We start from the raw sequence: 15,794 nt of genomic DNA on the forward strand, positions 1-15,794 counted from the left end.
GTTTTGATGTCCATTTATATCAACCTATGTATTTGAGGCTTTAGGTGGTTTATCTTTTCTTTTAAGACGCAACTATAGTATTGGAAAAAGATCCCAGTTAAAATGTCCAGTTTCCATAAATAGCTATTACTATGCTGGAATTTAATATATAAAATAATTTTTCCCCACACAAATACTACATTTGGAATAGCAAAAACATCTGCTTTAAACATAAATGTATTTTTCTTTGAAAATTGTTGGACGAAGGTATTGTTTGTGTACATCAACTTTTCAACAAAGATGATATTTTTATAATGAATTTCTGACCACATCATTTTCCTGTACTCCCTATTGTGTATTTGATGCTATTCCTTCTGGGGTGAAAATGTTATTGTCTTGCTCTGTTCAACAATTATTCATTGACCCATTTTTAAGTACAAAAACTAATACATGTATTGAAGAACTAACAATAAGAGATCATATAACCAAACCAGCTTCTACTTTACAATGATATTTGCTAGAAAGAAGTTTGGTTATTGCTGAAAAAATACTTTAATAATAAGACTGGAGAAGTGTCTAAAGATTCTGCATAGATGTTATACTGTTAATAGTAATATATTTAAATATTACCCAAGTGTGCACCCACTGTGTTCATTTTGTCACAACTGCTCTTATACATCTTTTAGCCTACTTTATATCTTCTCTGAGTAAATTTGGTTGGTTTTGGTTATATTTTCATGGTTGTAGGAAACAAGCAGCAGTAAGTTTTCCCCTTAGACTTATAATTACCTGACCAAGTGCTTGTGATGTCACCTTTGAATGAAAGTATAATTTAAAACAGATGCCGCAGGAAGTACACCACACATTAACTTGCACTGGGGGAAAAAAATGGAAGACAATGCATTTTACTTTAAACACGTAAAAGGAAATATATTTTCTTTAAAAATGAAATAACAAAAAGAACTTTTTTTTTTCCAGAGGAGCTGCTTCTGTCGTTGCAGAGGTAATTTACACAGGACATGAAATAAAACACCACACTGAAAGTGGCCAAAACAGCTGCTACACCACAAGTTCAAACAACTCTCTAGATTTGATGTCATCAGGCCTCCTTCTGACTGCAGGTAGGGGAGCGCTGTGCCACTTTTGGTAAAGTGTGAGAAAGTTATGTCACATACTGAGCTTCTTTTCAGGATTAATATACACTGGCTCTTGGTAATTCACTCGTATGACGTACGCACCATTGAGACATTTACACACAAAATTATTTTTCTTGCCTCCAAAACAAGAATACTTTTCATATTTTTAAAGACGACGGGTAACAGTTTCTGAATCGGTGGCTTTAGGGCTGAAAGCTCTTTTCTGTCACTTTAACAAGCAATGGCTCTCCGATGGGCTAGAAGAACACGGTCGTGGCAGTCTGCCTGGCAGAAACCAGGGGTGTGCATAGGTGGTAAGAACGTTTTCCGCCCCCTCCAGGCTCTGGTAAGGCAGGTTCTCCTTTTGGTTTTGGGTCATCTTCCAGTTTTAGAGCCCATCTTTGTTAAAGTTGGTGCTTTTCATCTGCTGATTGTGTCTTAAGGAATCGTGTCGGTACCTCCTGATTGCGTTGTGGGGAAGAGGGCAGAATAAAATCAAAGCCAAGGTGACAAAATGTACGCTTTTTTTTTTTGAATGTTTCTTCATTGTCCATTTTGTGCAAACCGACATGTAAACAATAGACCGTCAGTGGTTTGTCAGGGGAGGCATGAAACGACAGCAACAGAGGGATGCAGTGTGCTCCTTCAACAGGCTGAAAGGCACAGAGGGTCAGTGAAATAATAGATAAAGGGGGGGGGGGAAGAGAACCGATTTGCAGTGCTTTTTCCTTCAACCAAACCTACACTGAGAGCTCAGGGAGTTGTCGCCACGGTAGCAGCTTCAGATGTGCTTCAAAGGTCGGCTTGTTTGTCACAGAGGCCAAGGGTCTGGGGGATGTTAGAGAGAACACACAGTACCACAAGAAGTGCCTTTAAAAAGGCCAACACACACACAGGCAACTCCATAGGACTGTTTTATGGTCATGCTTGCTATTGCCTTTTCCAATATTTTCATCCATCCATCGATTACAAAATGAAAATTACAAAATATCTACTACACTGCTCCACCACTCCCCACCTTCGACTATGAGGACAGAAACATATTCATGTAATTTTATCATTTATATATACACGCATATGTATATATGTACATGTCAATGAGCCTTTCAGGCTATTGAGAGAGATGGGTAGGAGGCGGGACGAAGTGTGCAGTCATTGTTCTTCATTTCCCCACTTTTTAAACATCAGTTTATCTACAGAAACGAGACTAATGAGAGACGCGAGTCGAGGAAGCGACAGAGTTCAGATTCCTGGTGGAGGGAGGAGGCCAGGGAGGATGTTTGTCAGTAGACCCAGGAGACGGGAACCCACTGAGCGGTGCTGGACACCAGGTCCACGGCCTCCTCCAGCAGGCGAATGGTGTCATCGATCTCGTTGTTGATGATGGTCTGGTCGAAATAGTGAGCGTAGGTTCGCTGCAGCATCTCTGACTCCTTCTGGAGCCGCTGCAGGGAGTCGTCCTGCGGGGTGGAGGACAGAATAGAAAACATGTCATCAACTCTGCCTGCAATTTACCTGCTGAGGAAACCTTCAAAATCCCCTTAATGTTGAGGGGTAAGATGTATTCAGAGGAAACAGTAACACTACAAGTCACACAATAAGGGTCTAATGGAACTTTTTGGGAAATACGAACAAGAAATGTCACTACAGACAAAACTCACACATCCATACTTACAGGCAATTTTCTGCACCACTTTGGGATCTTAGGTGCAAGTGATAAAAAGCATGCCGAAGAAAATACAAACATGCTTAAAACAAGCAGGATATTTATAGTGAGATAAAGCATGAAAGAAAGAAAAAGGTTAGCAAAAGGTGGCTTGACATTTGTTTTCTTTGTTTGAATTCAGTTGGCAGCTTGATTCTCTTAAGATATTCCTTTAATCTCAATGATTGATGAATTGCTTTTGAATCCAAACTAAGAAGTAGGACGTATGTAAACAAGCAGGATCGGTGATATGGGAGACCGTACCTCAGTCATTCCAGGGGTGATGGTGGGGGCCGCAATGAAAACAACATACGGAGCAAACTCTGCGGTCCTCAGGATCTTTAATGCCTGATGGGGAAGAAAAAGCTCGACTTAAAGATGTTATTCTGTCTCACTGACAGATGGCTGACGTCTAATTAATGACGCCTGCATAGAGACCCATTAGCGATAAGATTTGTTATCTTATCACTAATAGGTCTTTGGTCGTAACGGAGTCAACCAAGAGACAGAGTTTAAAATAAATTGCCAGTAACCTGGAAAAATTATCAGGTTGACATGTACTTTTTAAAACTAAAAGCGTTTAATTTGCATGTTTATTATCTATTGTGAAGGCCGCCCCACAGCCAAAGTCACTCACGTCTCTGTAGATTTGGTGCTTAATTACTTCATCTTTATTGCCAGATTGTCAATGTTGCAAAGTGAAATATTTCTAAAGAAATCAACTCTCTCTCTCCATGCAGTTTTGAGAAAACAGTATTTCATCTCCCCTAGATAGCTTGTTTTTGCATTTTTGTTCAATATTTTAGATTGAAACATTTTTAATATCATTAATATAACTGAGTGAATACAACATCAAACTTTACTTATTTTTCAGAGAAGAGTTTAAGGGTCATAGTTTCAATTTGGAAATGTCTTTTGAACCCTTTCCAGATTGATAGGCGACAATGACTTTTTCTTGTATTCAAGTTTGAAAGATTTGTTCATTTTTGACAGGAACGTCCTCCTGGAGTACCTGCGGCTCCACATCCAGGATGGCGATCATGCCCTGAGCGTGGATTTGCCTGATGGTCTCCAGCCTGGTTCCGTACATGGCGTCCTCATGGCTGCCATACTCCAAGTAATCGTTGTTGCTGATGTCTTGCATCATCTGGTCATGAGACACAAAGTAGTAGTTCTTCCCGTTCTCCTCGTCCTTCTTAGGAGGCCGAGTGGTGTCTGAACCCAGAGACAAATGGGTGGGTGTCAATTCAAGGACAGGTTACAAAAACCACCTAAAACATCTGCATGTTCTTACGAGGAATTGGATAGGCAAAGCGGTCTGGGTGTTTGGCAATGAGTGTGTTCTTGATGTGCCGCCTTCCAACTCCATGAGCACCTGAATGTTTACGCAAGACATCAGAGGGTTCATTTAAACAAGAATACAAATGGCTCTGAACACAGAACTAAACTAAGGTAGACTTGACATAAATGGTGTAGTACTTTCAAAATGAGAAAGCTTTTGTTGTAGTTGACGTATGGCAAGTCCTTTGGGCATTTATTTGAAAGTTTCTAAGACAGTATTTAGACCATTGTAGATCAAAGAAAAAAATGCCACAGAGGACTAAATGTTGAAAAACCTTGAATATTCTCTGATGTCAAAAAGTTGTACATTTGTATGAAGAAAAGGATATTCTGTTACATTGCAAAGTGAAAACTTTGCATGGAATTCTTTTGTTACAACGCTGGACATTTGTGACAGAAAATCCCAGAATGCCTCTAGGATTGAAGTGTTGCATTTCTGAGATGCACATCTCCAATTTTCCAAAGTGCAAGCTTGTGTTGCAAATGTCTGAGTTTTAGTTGGGAACATTTAAGAGGCTTTTCTCTCTGCCATTTTTCATGCAAATTTAAAACGTTTTGACATCACAGAATATCATTTTTGGCAGAAATTTCCATGGTCACATTTTTTCCCCCCCACATTTCATTTATCACTGCCCTGATACTTTGTAAGTTTGGCATTTTAATTCACAATGTTAATAACTCTTACAAGTCACGTGGGCTTCTAATCTCCTTTTAGAAACTGAAATGCAATTAGACAAGTGTGGGAAAATATGCTTTCAGGTTTAAGACTCCATGACTCAGTACTTTGTAGTGCTGTTACCACAGCTCTGCTGATTGCAGAAGTCTCTTAATGCGTTACTGTTAAAAGTGGTTTTAGTTCAGTTGAAGAAGAAACTAATAGAGGAAACAAATGTTGAAGAAAATGCTATGGGCCACTACAACAACCCAGTGAAGCAGCAAATGTCTGAATTAATTAGTTGGAAACCAAGAATCTGGGAGTAATTGTGAATTTTTGCTTCAGATTGTATCCACAACTAAACAATACTCTGCTCACTTTTAAATTGGACAAACTACACTGTGGACACAAGTTGTAGCTTATATGTAAAATTTCAGAAACAAACACCAATTAGCAAACTGTGACCCGTTTTGGCATTAGTTTACTGATGGATTCTGACAAAGTACACAGAAAAACACCAAACAAATATTTTTGAAGTAATTAGAACAATAAAACTCATAACAGAGCACAAGTTGATTTACTTCAAGCGTTCGTTACAGGTAATTATGACTTCAAACAAATTTACATCTTGTTTCAGTTTTTTTTTTACCAAGCAAGACAAGTGTTTTCCTCTTGAACGACGGCAGCTTGACGACCTCCTCGTATGTCACCAGATCTAGTTGATCAAACACTGAACAACAGAGGAAAAGGCTACATTAGCACGGTTGTTCGTGGTAACTTCATATATATTTAATAACTAGTTATATCAAAACAATGAAGCCCCGATCACGTACTTAATCACTACTTAATCAGTCCTATTTGCAACTAAGCCTCAGTCAGATTGAAAAACAGATCAATCTGAATCACATTGCTTTTAACAAATCACATCTGAGCATCTCATAACAAAGCAGTCCTCATTCAAAGTCAAGGAAACATTAGGAAAAAGGACAAAGAGTAAAGAGAAGGAAGAACACCGAACTTTACTTACATGCAGCCATGTCATTGGGTAAGAGACAGCATGAAATATGGACAAAGGGGTGGGAGCGGAAGGGTTAATAAAAGAACAATTCAACTAAAAACACATTAACCACAAACTGTCAACAGCACAAGCTGTTAGTCACTTAAAAACTCAGCAGCATAGCGCAGGGCATTCAGAGGGAAAACACACACATGCAGTCTGAACCGTTTCTAAATGCAGCAATGTGATTGGACCAGCTACACTTCACTGCATCGTTAAAACAACTGGCACTACTGAGAAGCACAAAGAGGTTAAATCCTGTCTCACAAGTCAAACTTTTCACTACTTTCAAATCCTTACATATTTATTATTATATGAACATTCAGGCAAGTTAAAAAGAGGTAGTCGTTTTTCTTACCTGCGTTGTGCTTGGCCAGATATTTATCTTTGTACTGTTTCTTCTTCTTGCCAAACCAGGTGCAGCTGGCCTGCTGCTCCTGCTTGGTCTTCTCCATAGCTATACACGCTACACGCCTGAAGACACAAAAGCAACGTAACTTTAACTTAAATTTATCTCTACATATTTTAAACATCTTCTTTAAAGAATTCTAAGACTTCTTTTTTTTTTTTTTAAATTGTTCTCACCACTCTTGCAGCTCCGGCGAGGGGATGAGGCCCGCCGTGCCGTTCTTGGTGTTCTCCAGCTTTCCCTGCCACCAGTTGTGGTCGTCCTTGGAGATGATCTGGATAATATCGCCAACGCGGAAGCGAATGCCTGCCTCCTTACAAGGGATAAGGTCATCCTTCGCCGGGTCGTACTCAAACTGAGCACGTACGTAAATCTGCAGGCGCAACACAGAGAGACCCGAGTGTTTTACCTACTGACATGGCACAGAATGATCCTGCAGTCATGAGAGAAGAGGATTTGCAAAGCTGCTTGTATAAAAAAAAAAAAAGAGAACTGCAAAATTGTTAAGAAGAAAGAAAGCTACTGGAAGCTCAGGTGTATATAAGCCGAAGCAGGAAGAGAAGCGCACACATGGACAGAGATGATTGTACGAAGAGCTGTTCTGCGTCTTTGCCTGCGGATGTGTCCGTTTGGGTTGATGGCGTGTGCACCAATTGTTTTGTGGCCTTTCACCACCACTAGTGAAGGTTTGAGAAGCAGCACGGGATCAGAACAACACTGTGATGACGTACCAAACTGTGCAGTGTGAAATGGCGGGAGCTGGGATCTACTTCTACAAAAAAACGGTGGGGGAGGGAGGGAGATCCACTTGGTTTTACTTCTTACCTTGATGGACAATTTGTCCTTGATGGCAGGTCTGGAGATCTAAGGGGTTGAGAGCATCACACACACATGTATCATGCAGTAGAAAAAGAAAATTGGCGCTCATAAACAAAGGAAGTGTGATGGGGACCCATTAGAGGATGTTATGTATAAATATCCGTACTGCATTTTATACGTCTGTGTGTGTGATGTTGGAATACAATCAAAGAAGCCTGCCTTGTGTACACATTTAGAAAAATTGCAAGGAGGGGAACCGACAGACTAGAGTGCAGCTATGCTAAGATAGAACAGCGAGTTTCACCTGACGGCCTTTGGGCTGAATCGTCGAAGGCAAATCCTGGCGGAGAACAAAAATATGCAGTCAGATAAGGTATGCTTTTATTTTGATACACTTTTCTCATAAGGTGTTGAATCCTTCTAAAATTTGAAGAGAGAAAATGAGTCAAACATACCAGGATGGAGCTGGTGACACTAGCATGACCATTTGCAGGTGACTGGCGAGACAAATCTGGCGACTCCTTCTGCAACAGCAAATCCAAAAAGAACAAATTATTTCCCCGTCGGACGCAAGAAAGAAAACCTTCATTCTGTCTGCCGTACCTCACATGACATTGACTGGGAGCGGTAACTGGGTACAATCTTAAAAGTGATGCTGCCTCTCATTTCCCTCTGTGGAGATCAGATTACATTATTTCAACATTCAAGCACAAGACAAAACTAAAATCACTGAGATATGCAAATCCGCATCTTGGTAGCACTACATAACACATAGGCTAACCACTAACTACTGTTAGTTTTTTTGCCTGGAGGTAAGAGAGTTAGATATACAACTTACCTCAAACTTTCTAGGAGGTTTGATAAAACTACTAGTTAATTTTCCGACATTAAGACTTGTGTTTTCTAAAATTTAGCTGAACAATTTACAGATTTTACCAAGAACTTTTGTGGTGCTTTTGAATTACTCTCACAGAAAATTAGTGCTAAAAAAATCTCACTTTCATTCTATAGTTCATACTGGACAAAAACCGTTTTAAATATTTAACTTGGGTGATATGACGTACCAGCATCTTCTGCAGCTGTTCTACCGTCTGATTGGCTACGCTGATGCCATTGATCTCTCGAATCTCATCTCCAACATGCAGCGTCCCTGAGGAAGAAATGCAATTAAAATAGATCCAGATTGAAAAGACTTGGATAAACTCTAATGAGCACATACCTTGTCTGTGAATCATTCCACCATGCATGATACGCGCCACAATACAGTGGTTGAGGTCATTCATTTTAAGAGTAATGCCCTACAACACGAAGAGGAACAGATCAACCCCAGGAGATCATACAGAAGATCATAATGATGAAATGTGCGTTTCTCTGTTTACAAACCATTGGCTCGTCTGTGTTTTTCTGGAACTGGACCAGCCGGACCCTCGTCACATTCTCCAGGTCCATGTCCCCGTTGGTGCTGTCTGGGGAGTCTCCGTTCAGGTAAGGGGAAGTGGGTGGCGGGGTGACCCTCAGAGCCTCGTCACTGTAAACCTCGTGCGCCACCACATCATGTGTCTGCAGCAGAGCCTGGGTGGGCAGAGATCATCCAGAAGGCTGAGATCGCAGAACAACAACCGGATATTCCAAGTCATAGCCATTTGCCTCACTACGTCAATGAGAAATCAGAGATTCTAACATTAGGAGAGGCATGGTTTTCCTCATGCTGCCACTTTAAATCCTTTTGCATTCACTCTGCTAGCAGCAGAGGTAAAATGTCTGTCAGGATGACAATCCGAGTCTGTTCGGGTCAGAGAGCAGAGCAGCCTAATTGGATTGAACCAAATCTGAGGCGTGACGGCTTTGGTAAGGGTCACACACTGGCTCAGCACAGGGACACACCTTATGATGCCACCACATCAGCGCAATACAACCATTAGCCTTACAGTTTACAAAAAAAAAAAACAAAAAAAAAAACGTATCTACACAACTGAATAAAGAGTTAAAAACAAGCCACTAAGCCATTTTACTACCTTGATTTCTTCACAGATTCCAGACTCAACAGCGTCCACCTCAGGTCTGTTCAGGACCTACAATAGTTCCCCGTTTCTCACGGCGGTTCTCACAGCAAAATCTCAAAATGTAACCACACCGTATTCAGGTTTACAGCAGAGCACCTAATGACTCGCTCTGTGCGTCGCTTCCTCTGCATGCGTCTATCACCCACTGGGGCTTCGCCAAGCTCAGGTGCTAAGCAGCTTTGTGTGGATTGTCAAAAGAGCCCTGGCGTCTGACACACCGGGTCACAGTAACACACACCAATAAGCCCACACTCGACGCAACATGGATCTCTTTGAGAATTAGGAGTGGCTGTTGTGTTAAATGATCCTACCATGAAGTGCGGCTGTGTGAGGATCCTCCTGAGCTCCTTGGCTTCCATGTTCTCCGGGTAACAGGCGATGGTTTCCAGTACCTGCGCAGACATTAGGTGTGTTATTTTGTAGCGTTTAGATCATAAAATGGATAGCGTGTGAAAATCGACTGCCTCACCTCTTTGGCTCTCTGCACTCCGTCACTTGGAGGGTTCCTAATCTGAGGGGACGACCTGGTGTTGATTTTGTCATACAGCTGAAAAACATAATGACGACAATACAGACCAAGGATAGCAACAAAAGCAACAATTTAAACATATTCCTGATTGATTCTGACACCTAGTGGACAGTTTTGATATTACAGAGGTAAGGTAAGGTAATTTTATGTATATAGCACATTTTCAGCAACAAGGCAATTCAAAGTGCTTTACATGAGTTAAAAGGAAATGCAAACAAAATAAACCAAAGGAAAGAAAAAAGAGGAAAAAGGTTGAGATGAACTCACATCTAACAGGGTGTGGAGGTGCTGATCCTGGAAGACGCTGTGCAGGAAGTCCATGTCTTTCTCACTGCAGTCCGTCAACGCATGAATCTCCTCTAGACTGTCCAAAACCTGCGATACTGCCCCTGAGCACACATGCATGCACACGTTATACCATCATCCTGACTGTAGCCAAACATAAACATTCACAAAGATACAAAGCATTCAGCACTAGACAAACACGAAAACACCAAACATCTAGTCACAGACAAAGGTTGCAACAACATCTACAAACGAGCAAAAGGAAAAAGTGCCACTCACAAAAAAGAGCACAAAAGTAAGGAGTCACAACACAGAAAAACACACATACACAAAACTATTTAACCCCCAAGTACCTGCTGCATCGCCCATACATGCAGCAAAACCAGAGAAACAGCGGTACATGGCATCAATAGAAAAGTCAGAGGAAAGTCACTTCAAAAAGTCACAGTTTGGGAGAGGGGCAGTGGGCAGTACACTCAAGAAAAATAGGTGGAAAATAAATGAGGAAAGAGTTGGGATCTGATTTATGGATTGTGGAACACACACCCTCTAAGATAAACCTTAAACTGCACATAGCAGCTAATTACATCAAACATATTCACACACCTTGAACTTTTATCACATTAATCTATTTTGCATGACAAACTGGCAACAAGAAAAATGATACTTCTAAAGTTCTAGCTCAAATTTTCTCTTGTTTCCTTCTCTAATGGTCTGCTTGCTTGGCCTTTTGGCCTAGGTCATGTTTTGCAATGCAAGAACCGCATGTGACTCATAAAACCAAAGAAGAAGTGTTTAATAGTAAAAGCAATAAGAAAATGTAATTTTAGAAGTTATTTTATCTTGTATATTTTCAAGCATAGAATATCAACAGAAGTCTTTAAAATTAACTTCAAACTATGTGCTTTATGTTAAATGGGCTATGGATATTAGTTCATTTTCTATATTTATGGAAAAAGTTCAATCAGTTGTCATTTTTTTCTCACTATGATGAAACAAGCATTTTAGGTCAACTTCAAAATTATATACACATTTAATAAAATGTGTATATAATTTATTCTTTTTTTTTTTTTGCAGCTCTAAACAAATTTCACTTTGTAGAAGTGAGGTCAAAAGTGACTCTTTGCATTGCAAAGGTTGCTAACCTTTGACCTCTATGTGCAAAGACTTTGTGCAAAAGTTCTAGAAGTATGAATACTTTTTACAAGATGCTACATCCAAAGCTCCAAAAGAGCAATTATTTAAAAATGTATCCAGTCACATATATTAATTCAGCTTAAAGGTGGCATCATAATGGGTGATGTTAGATGAACGAAGTTAAAAAAACAAAATTAAAGAAGTTCTGTTAAATGGTTAGATCAACATTTTCCCCAACTTTACATTAAAATTTAGCACAAAATGCAGCTGAAGAGGTGATATAAAGAAGTCTAATTTAATAATGTAGCACCATGGTTGCATTTAAGGGAAAAACAAAATACAGCAGGGGCAAGCATGCAAATTTACTCATTAATAACGGTATGAAAAAATTGTACATGTGTGTTTACATGCATCACATGATTAATATAAAGCAAATTCATATCTATACTGATGATTTCTGTTCTTAAAGTTTTTCTAAAGATGCGTGTAAACAAATCGTCTTTACGGTTCAGAGGGAAAGCATTTGGAATCAAAGAAAAAAAAGGTTACATCAGATTTCTCAAAAGGGTAGACAGAAAAATAAACGCTGAGGGAGACACAGGAGGATGGAGTTAGTGTTTGCATCATTCAACACCAACATGAAGGAAAATGCATCTATAATGCAAAGTGGTGCTATGAGAACACTCTAAGGATGGGTAGGAGGGGGATACGTACTTTCAGCAGCTAGCAGTCCTACAGACAGCAGAGCAGAAAAAAAAAACAGAACACCACAAAAAAGAGAGGCTAAGATTAGAGGAGGTTTGCTGCAACATGTGGATTTAGAGATTGAGGGGAAAACAGAGGGATCTAGAGCTGGTCAACCTGTCTGGAGCTCTGCAGGAGCTAAAATAAACCTCAAGGAAGTGTGGTTGCTACAGAGCGCTGACCTCAGGAGGACGGACACGCTTGATGCTTTTAGTTTGTCTGGCTGAGCCATTCATCAGGCGACACTAAAACACGCCTGCTCTTTGTTGCAGGATGTGAGAGCGCACACACAGGGTTTCAATATGCCAATATAGAGACTTCTTATTGCAGGAAGTGAAAGTCAGAGGAAGAGACAGAGAAGTGAGGCTGTTGGGTAATATACATTTTTCCATTACAACAGGGAAGTTCTGCTGCTACAGCTGACCGTCACACCAGGGAAGAAACCAGAAGTGTTGAAATTGATGTTTTGTTTTGTTTTTTTTTTATTTACTGCACACACTGGTGTGTATATTGATGGGGAGAACTAGATGAGGTGGCGACCTGGTTTACCTGAGGAGGTGGGGTCATCTGAGAAGTCATGGAGCTCCTCTGGAGGGTCCCCATAGTAGGAGTTAAATTTGTGGCTGGAAACAGCAGCCAGCACTGCACCCTGCGAAACAGACGGCAGATCAAACAGGTATTACATGAAACCTGCACAGACCCTTGTGTGTATGAAACCTCAAGAGGGTGTACTTTTTTTCCCCTCTTAACTCGTTCAGAGAAAAGCTTTTGCCAAGAATCTAAATGTGGGTTACTGAAGGCAGCTGCACAGAGCGCCAGAGGTGTCACTTCCTCTTATCACCAATCATGCTGATCCTACTAGTTTCTAATATGGGCTTCAAAATCAGCAGTCTGCTGACCTTCAGCTTCCTCCTGGCGTTGAACTTCCTCAGCTGCTCCACCGTCTCCGGCAGGTGGATCTTGTAGGCGTACCTGTCCCTCTCCTAGAGTTGGAAACGTGCAGAGATAAAAAAGCAGATGAGGCTGCAGCTGTATGGAATGGATGTGAAAGCAACGCTGTGGTTTTGAGCGAGAGGAAGTGTTTTTTGAGTCAGCATCAAAAAGAGCCCGTGTCTGAAAGGTGACTGTGAAAAGCCAACCTTTCCTCCTTCTGCCTTATTCTTATTTTGTAGTTGCTGATTTGATTTAGGAACATTTTTAACACCAGTTGCACCAGTGTGTGTGTTTCACCTTCAGCCAGGGGTGGTTCAGGGCCTCGTAGACCGTGATTCTCTCTGCAGGGTCCAGCATCAACATGCGCCTCACCAGGTCCTTGGCGCTCTCAGAGATGTGAGCCCACTGGCGAGGGTTCATCTGCACAAACATGTTCAGAATCACCTGAAACTTGTCACCGTGACAAGGAAAAAAAAAAAGTCGATTTTGAAAACATTTGCGACTCTTAGAAGAAAGCAAAAAGAAGAAGTCTTGTTCACCACAAGGGACATATAGAACACCGCAAGCATGTGAGAGAAGGTTGCCTGCTCAAATTATCACGATTTTGGCCTCATATGGTGAAAAACAGAACAAGTTGCCCTCCATAATCGCCACCACATGATGGTGGTTGAATCATGGTCGGTGTTATGTCCAAACATAAACAGAAACAAAGTTACACCCTATTGTATAACCCTATAGCAGCCCTAGAAACAGAACTAGAGCTGCTTTGGTTAACCATAGAATGTGGGAATGGCCTAGTCAAGGTCCAGACCAAAATAGAGATTAAAAAAAAAAAAAAACTTAAACTGATGTTTTAAAGAAGATTTCCTACCACTCTGATCTTTAGAAAAGAAGAAGGGAGTGATATGAACATCACTATCAATTTTCTGATTTTTATTTTACAGCTGAGTCAAACAATTTTGCCCACTTTGACCATGAAAAAGAGAGACAGTTGCACAGTGGAGTGGGTCAGGTTAAATGTTTGGCCTCTGGTTTCATCATTCTAACACCTACACTGCAGCTTCGATCCGTCTTCTGAAGTGTTTTTTTTTTTGTTTGTTTTTTTAAGACGTGACAAAACCAAATCACGCTTTGGCCTCCTCTAGTGACACATTTGAACAGGTAAGGGACAATGAGCAAAAATATGATGGGCCAGTGATTTATGTAGCTTTAACGTCTACTAGTGTGACTGTTTATGACATTTTTCAAAAGTTTTGAACATTGATGCATTACCTTGTATTTGCCCTTAATGATGGCCTCAAACAGGCGCTCCTTGGTGCCATAGAAAGGCAGGCAGCCGGAGAGCAGGATGAAGAGGATGACCCCACAGCCCCACACATCCACGGGTTTACCGTATGGTTCCCTTTTCACCACCTCCGGGGCCATGAAGTGAGGCGTGCCGACCCGACCTGACGATGGGAGGGAAAGACACACCGCAATAAAACACAGCCACGAGGAATCAAGAGAGGAAATTAAATCAGAGGCAGAGGTTGTGAAGAGATAACGACTGTAGAGGATGTGAAAGTGCAACAGCTGCAACAAATGGACTGGTTGGGTTTAGTTGGCCTGTGTTTAGATACAAAATGCAATGAGTGTTTCTCTGTACAGAGGTGTTTTGCTTTAAAGACCACATTCACCACACTAGCATAACAAAATGAGCAATTTCAGTTTTCCTGTCTGGTTAACTTCAGAAAAGTTGAATCACACAGATTAAAGATGAAAAGGAAGAAAAGGAGCTTGAGATGCAGAGATGTTTTTTTCCCCTAGAAGGAAGATTTACATATGCAGCAGCTTTTAATCAGCCAAATGTGATAAATTACAATGAAATTAAAATGCATATTGTTTAGAAAGAAAGCAAGGTGCAGCTCAAGTATTAAAGCCATTTACAACATTCTGGTATTTTGATAAGAAGGTTTTCTTGCCACAGACACAATATTTTCATTTTGCCATATTGATTTCCCTTTTCTAAACTAGTTGACAGTGTTGAGAATCATTGTGCAGTTGTTACCAAATTCAAAGTGTAGGTTTTTGACACATTGATGTTCCAGCAAAAGTCAGTTCTTTGGTGATTTCTGGGATTTTTCTGATCATTCAAACCAATTTTATTTTAGCAAAAAATTGACAGTTTAGCGTCAAACGATTAAAAAGTTGAACTAAGAACCCAATTTTATCTTTGTTTAAATTTGGGGGCCACTTCTTGTGCCAGTAAACAGGCCACTTGAAAAAAGCTGTACCGGTTCTGAAGTTAGAAATAAACCACAAGCTACAAACGTGTACAGCTGACGATCAAATATTAGTCAGGGTGCATGTACATTTTTGAGCCTTTATCTACAATTTTGTCCATGTAGTAACAAGAGAAAATCCAGAATAATTAATGAAATCACAAGTTGTCTGTCATCTAAATATGGAACAATGAAAAACAAAAGCTATATCAGAATCAAGCATTATCATGACTCCGCATAAATTCAGACCACAACTGAAAATAAGTCACGATTGCCAAATTTGCACTGGTGATACTTAAGTTTCGGTTTCAGCTTACTCTTAAAAATGGCTTGTCAATGGGGTTAGAAAGTGTTAACATGTCTATTTTAACTGTGTGTATGTGTATCTCAAATATGCTATGAACTGGTTAATTTTTGTGATTTTTTTTTTTAAAGCATGTGGACATCAACGGTGAGGCGCGATGATCTGTACCTCCAGCTACTAAACCAGACTCTCCCAGCTGGATTGCCACTCCAAATCCTCCCAGCTTCACTGGAGCAGAGTTCTCTTTTGAAGCCAAAAGCACACAATGAGGCTGCAGAGGCAGAAAAGAAACACATCAAAGGGAATGAAAATGAAGACAAGTCAAAACTGCAGCGAGGCTAAATAAGACCATGGATTAATAAAACCAAAAAAAAAAACAAAAAAAAAAAACCTGAAAGTAGCAAACCAAATTTTTTTTACTAGCTCACTGCAACCTG

At 40.4% G+C, this 15,794-nt stretch overlaps 1 protein-coding gene and 1 long non-coding RNA gene across 14 annotated transcripts in view; both read right to left on the bottom strand.

The window, feature by feature from the left end:
- Positions 1 to 1,356: 1,356 nt before the first annotated feature.
- Positions 1,357 to 15,794, bottom strand: part of LOC103147095 (peripheral plasma membrane protein CASK-like) — a 32,049-nt gene continuing 17,611 nt past the window's right edge. For 2 of the 13 annotated variants that reach the window (XM_007565256.2, XM_007565255.2), the window contains 23 exons: positions 15,526 to 15,628; positions 14,065 to 14,240; positions 13,090 to 13,212; positions 12,759 to 12,842; positions 12,409 to 12,508; positions 11,830 to 11,847; positions 9,961 to 10,085; positions 9,634 to 9,711; positions 9,476 to 9,556; positions 8,485 to 8,673; positions 8,321 to 8,399; positions 8,166 to 8,251; positions 7,705 to 7,773; positions 7,557 to 7,625; positions 7,406 to 7,441; positions 7,108 to 7,146; positions 6,459 to 6,655; positions 6,232 to 6,347; positions 5,466 to 5,546; positions 4,115 to 4,195; positions 3,833 to 4,035; positions 3,085 to 3,168; positions 1,357 to 2,575 (listed from right to left, as the gene is read on the bottom strand). In XM_007565256.2, the coding sequence (XP_007565318.1) occupies positions 2,399 to 2,575; positions 3,085 to 3,168; positions 3,833 to 4,035; positions 4,115 to 4,195; positions 5,466 to 5,546; positions 6,232 to 6,347; positions 6,459 to 6,655; positions 7,108 to 7,146; positions 7,406 to 7,441; positions 7,557 to 7,625; positions 7,705 to 7,773; positions 8,166 to 8,251; positions 8,321 to 8,399; positions 8,485 to 8,673; positions 9,476 to 9,556; positions 9,634 to 9,711; positions 9,961 to 10,085; positions 11,830 to 11,847; positions 12,409 to 12,508; positions 12,759 to 12,842; positions 13,090 to 13,212; positions 14,065 to 14,240; positions 15,526 to 15,628 (2,394 nt within the window). In that variant the 3' untranslated portion in view covers positions 1,357 to 2,398. The other 11 variants (XM_016678110.1, XM_007565257.2, XM_016678114.1 and 8 more) reach the window with 11 other exon arrangements.
- On the bottom strand, positions 4,196 to 5,457 carry LOC107837780 (uncharacterized). Its single transcript, XR_001663825.1, has 2 exons — positions 5,126 to 5,457; positions 4,196 to 5,065 (listed from the first exon to the last, which is right to left on the bottom strand). It is a non-coding gene; the product is annotated as an uncharacterized LOC107837780 (long non-coding RNA).

This window comes from Poecilia formosa, unplaced genomic scaffold (assembly GCF_000485575.1).
Source record: "Poecilia formosa unplaced genomic scaffold, Poecilia_formosa-5.1.2 Scaffold174, whole genome shotgun sequence".
NCBI classification, from domain to species: domain Eukaryota; kingdom Metazoa; phylum Chordata; class Actinopteri; order Cyprinodontiformes; family Poeciliidae; genus Poecilia; species Poecilia formosa.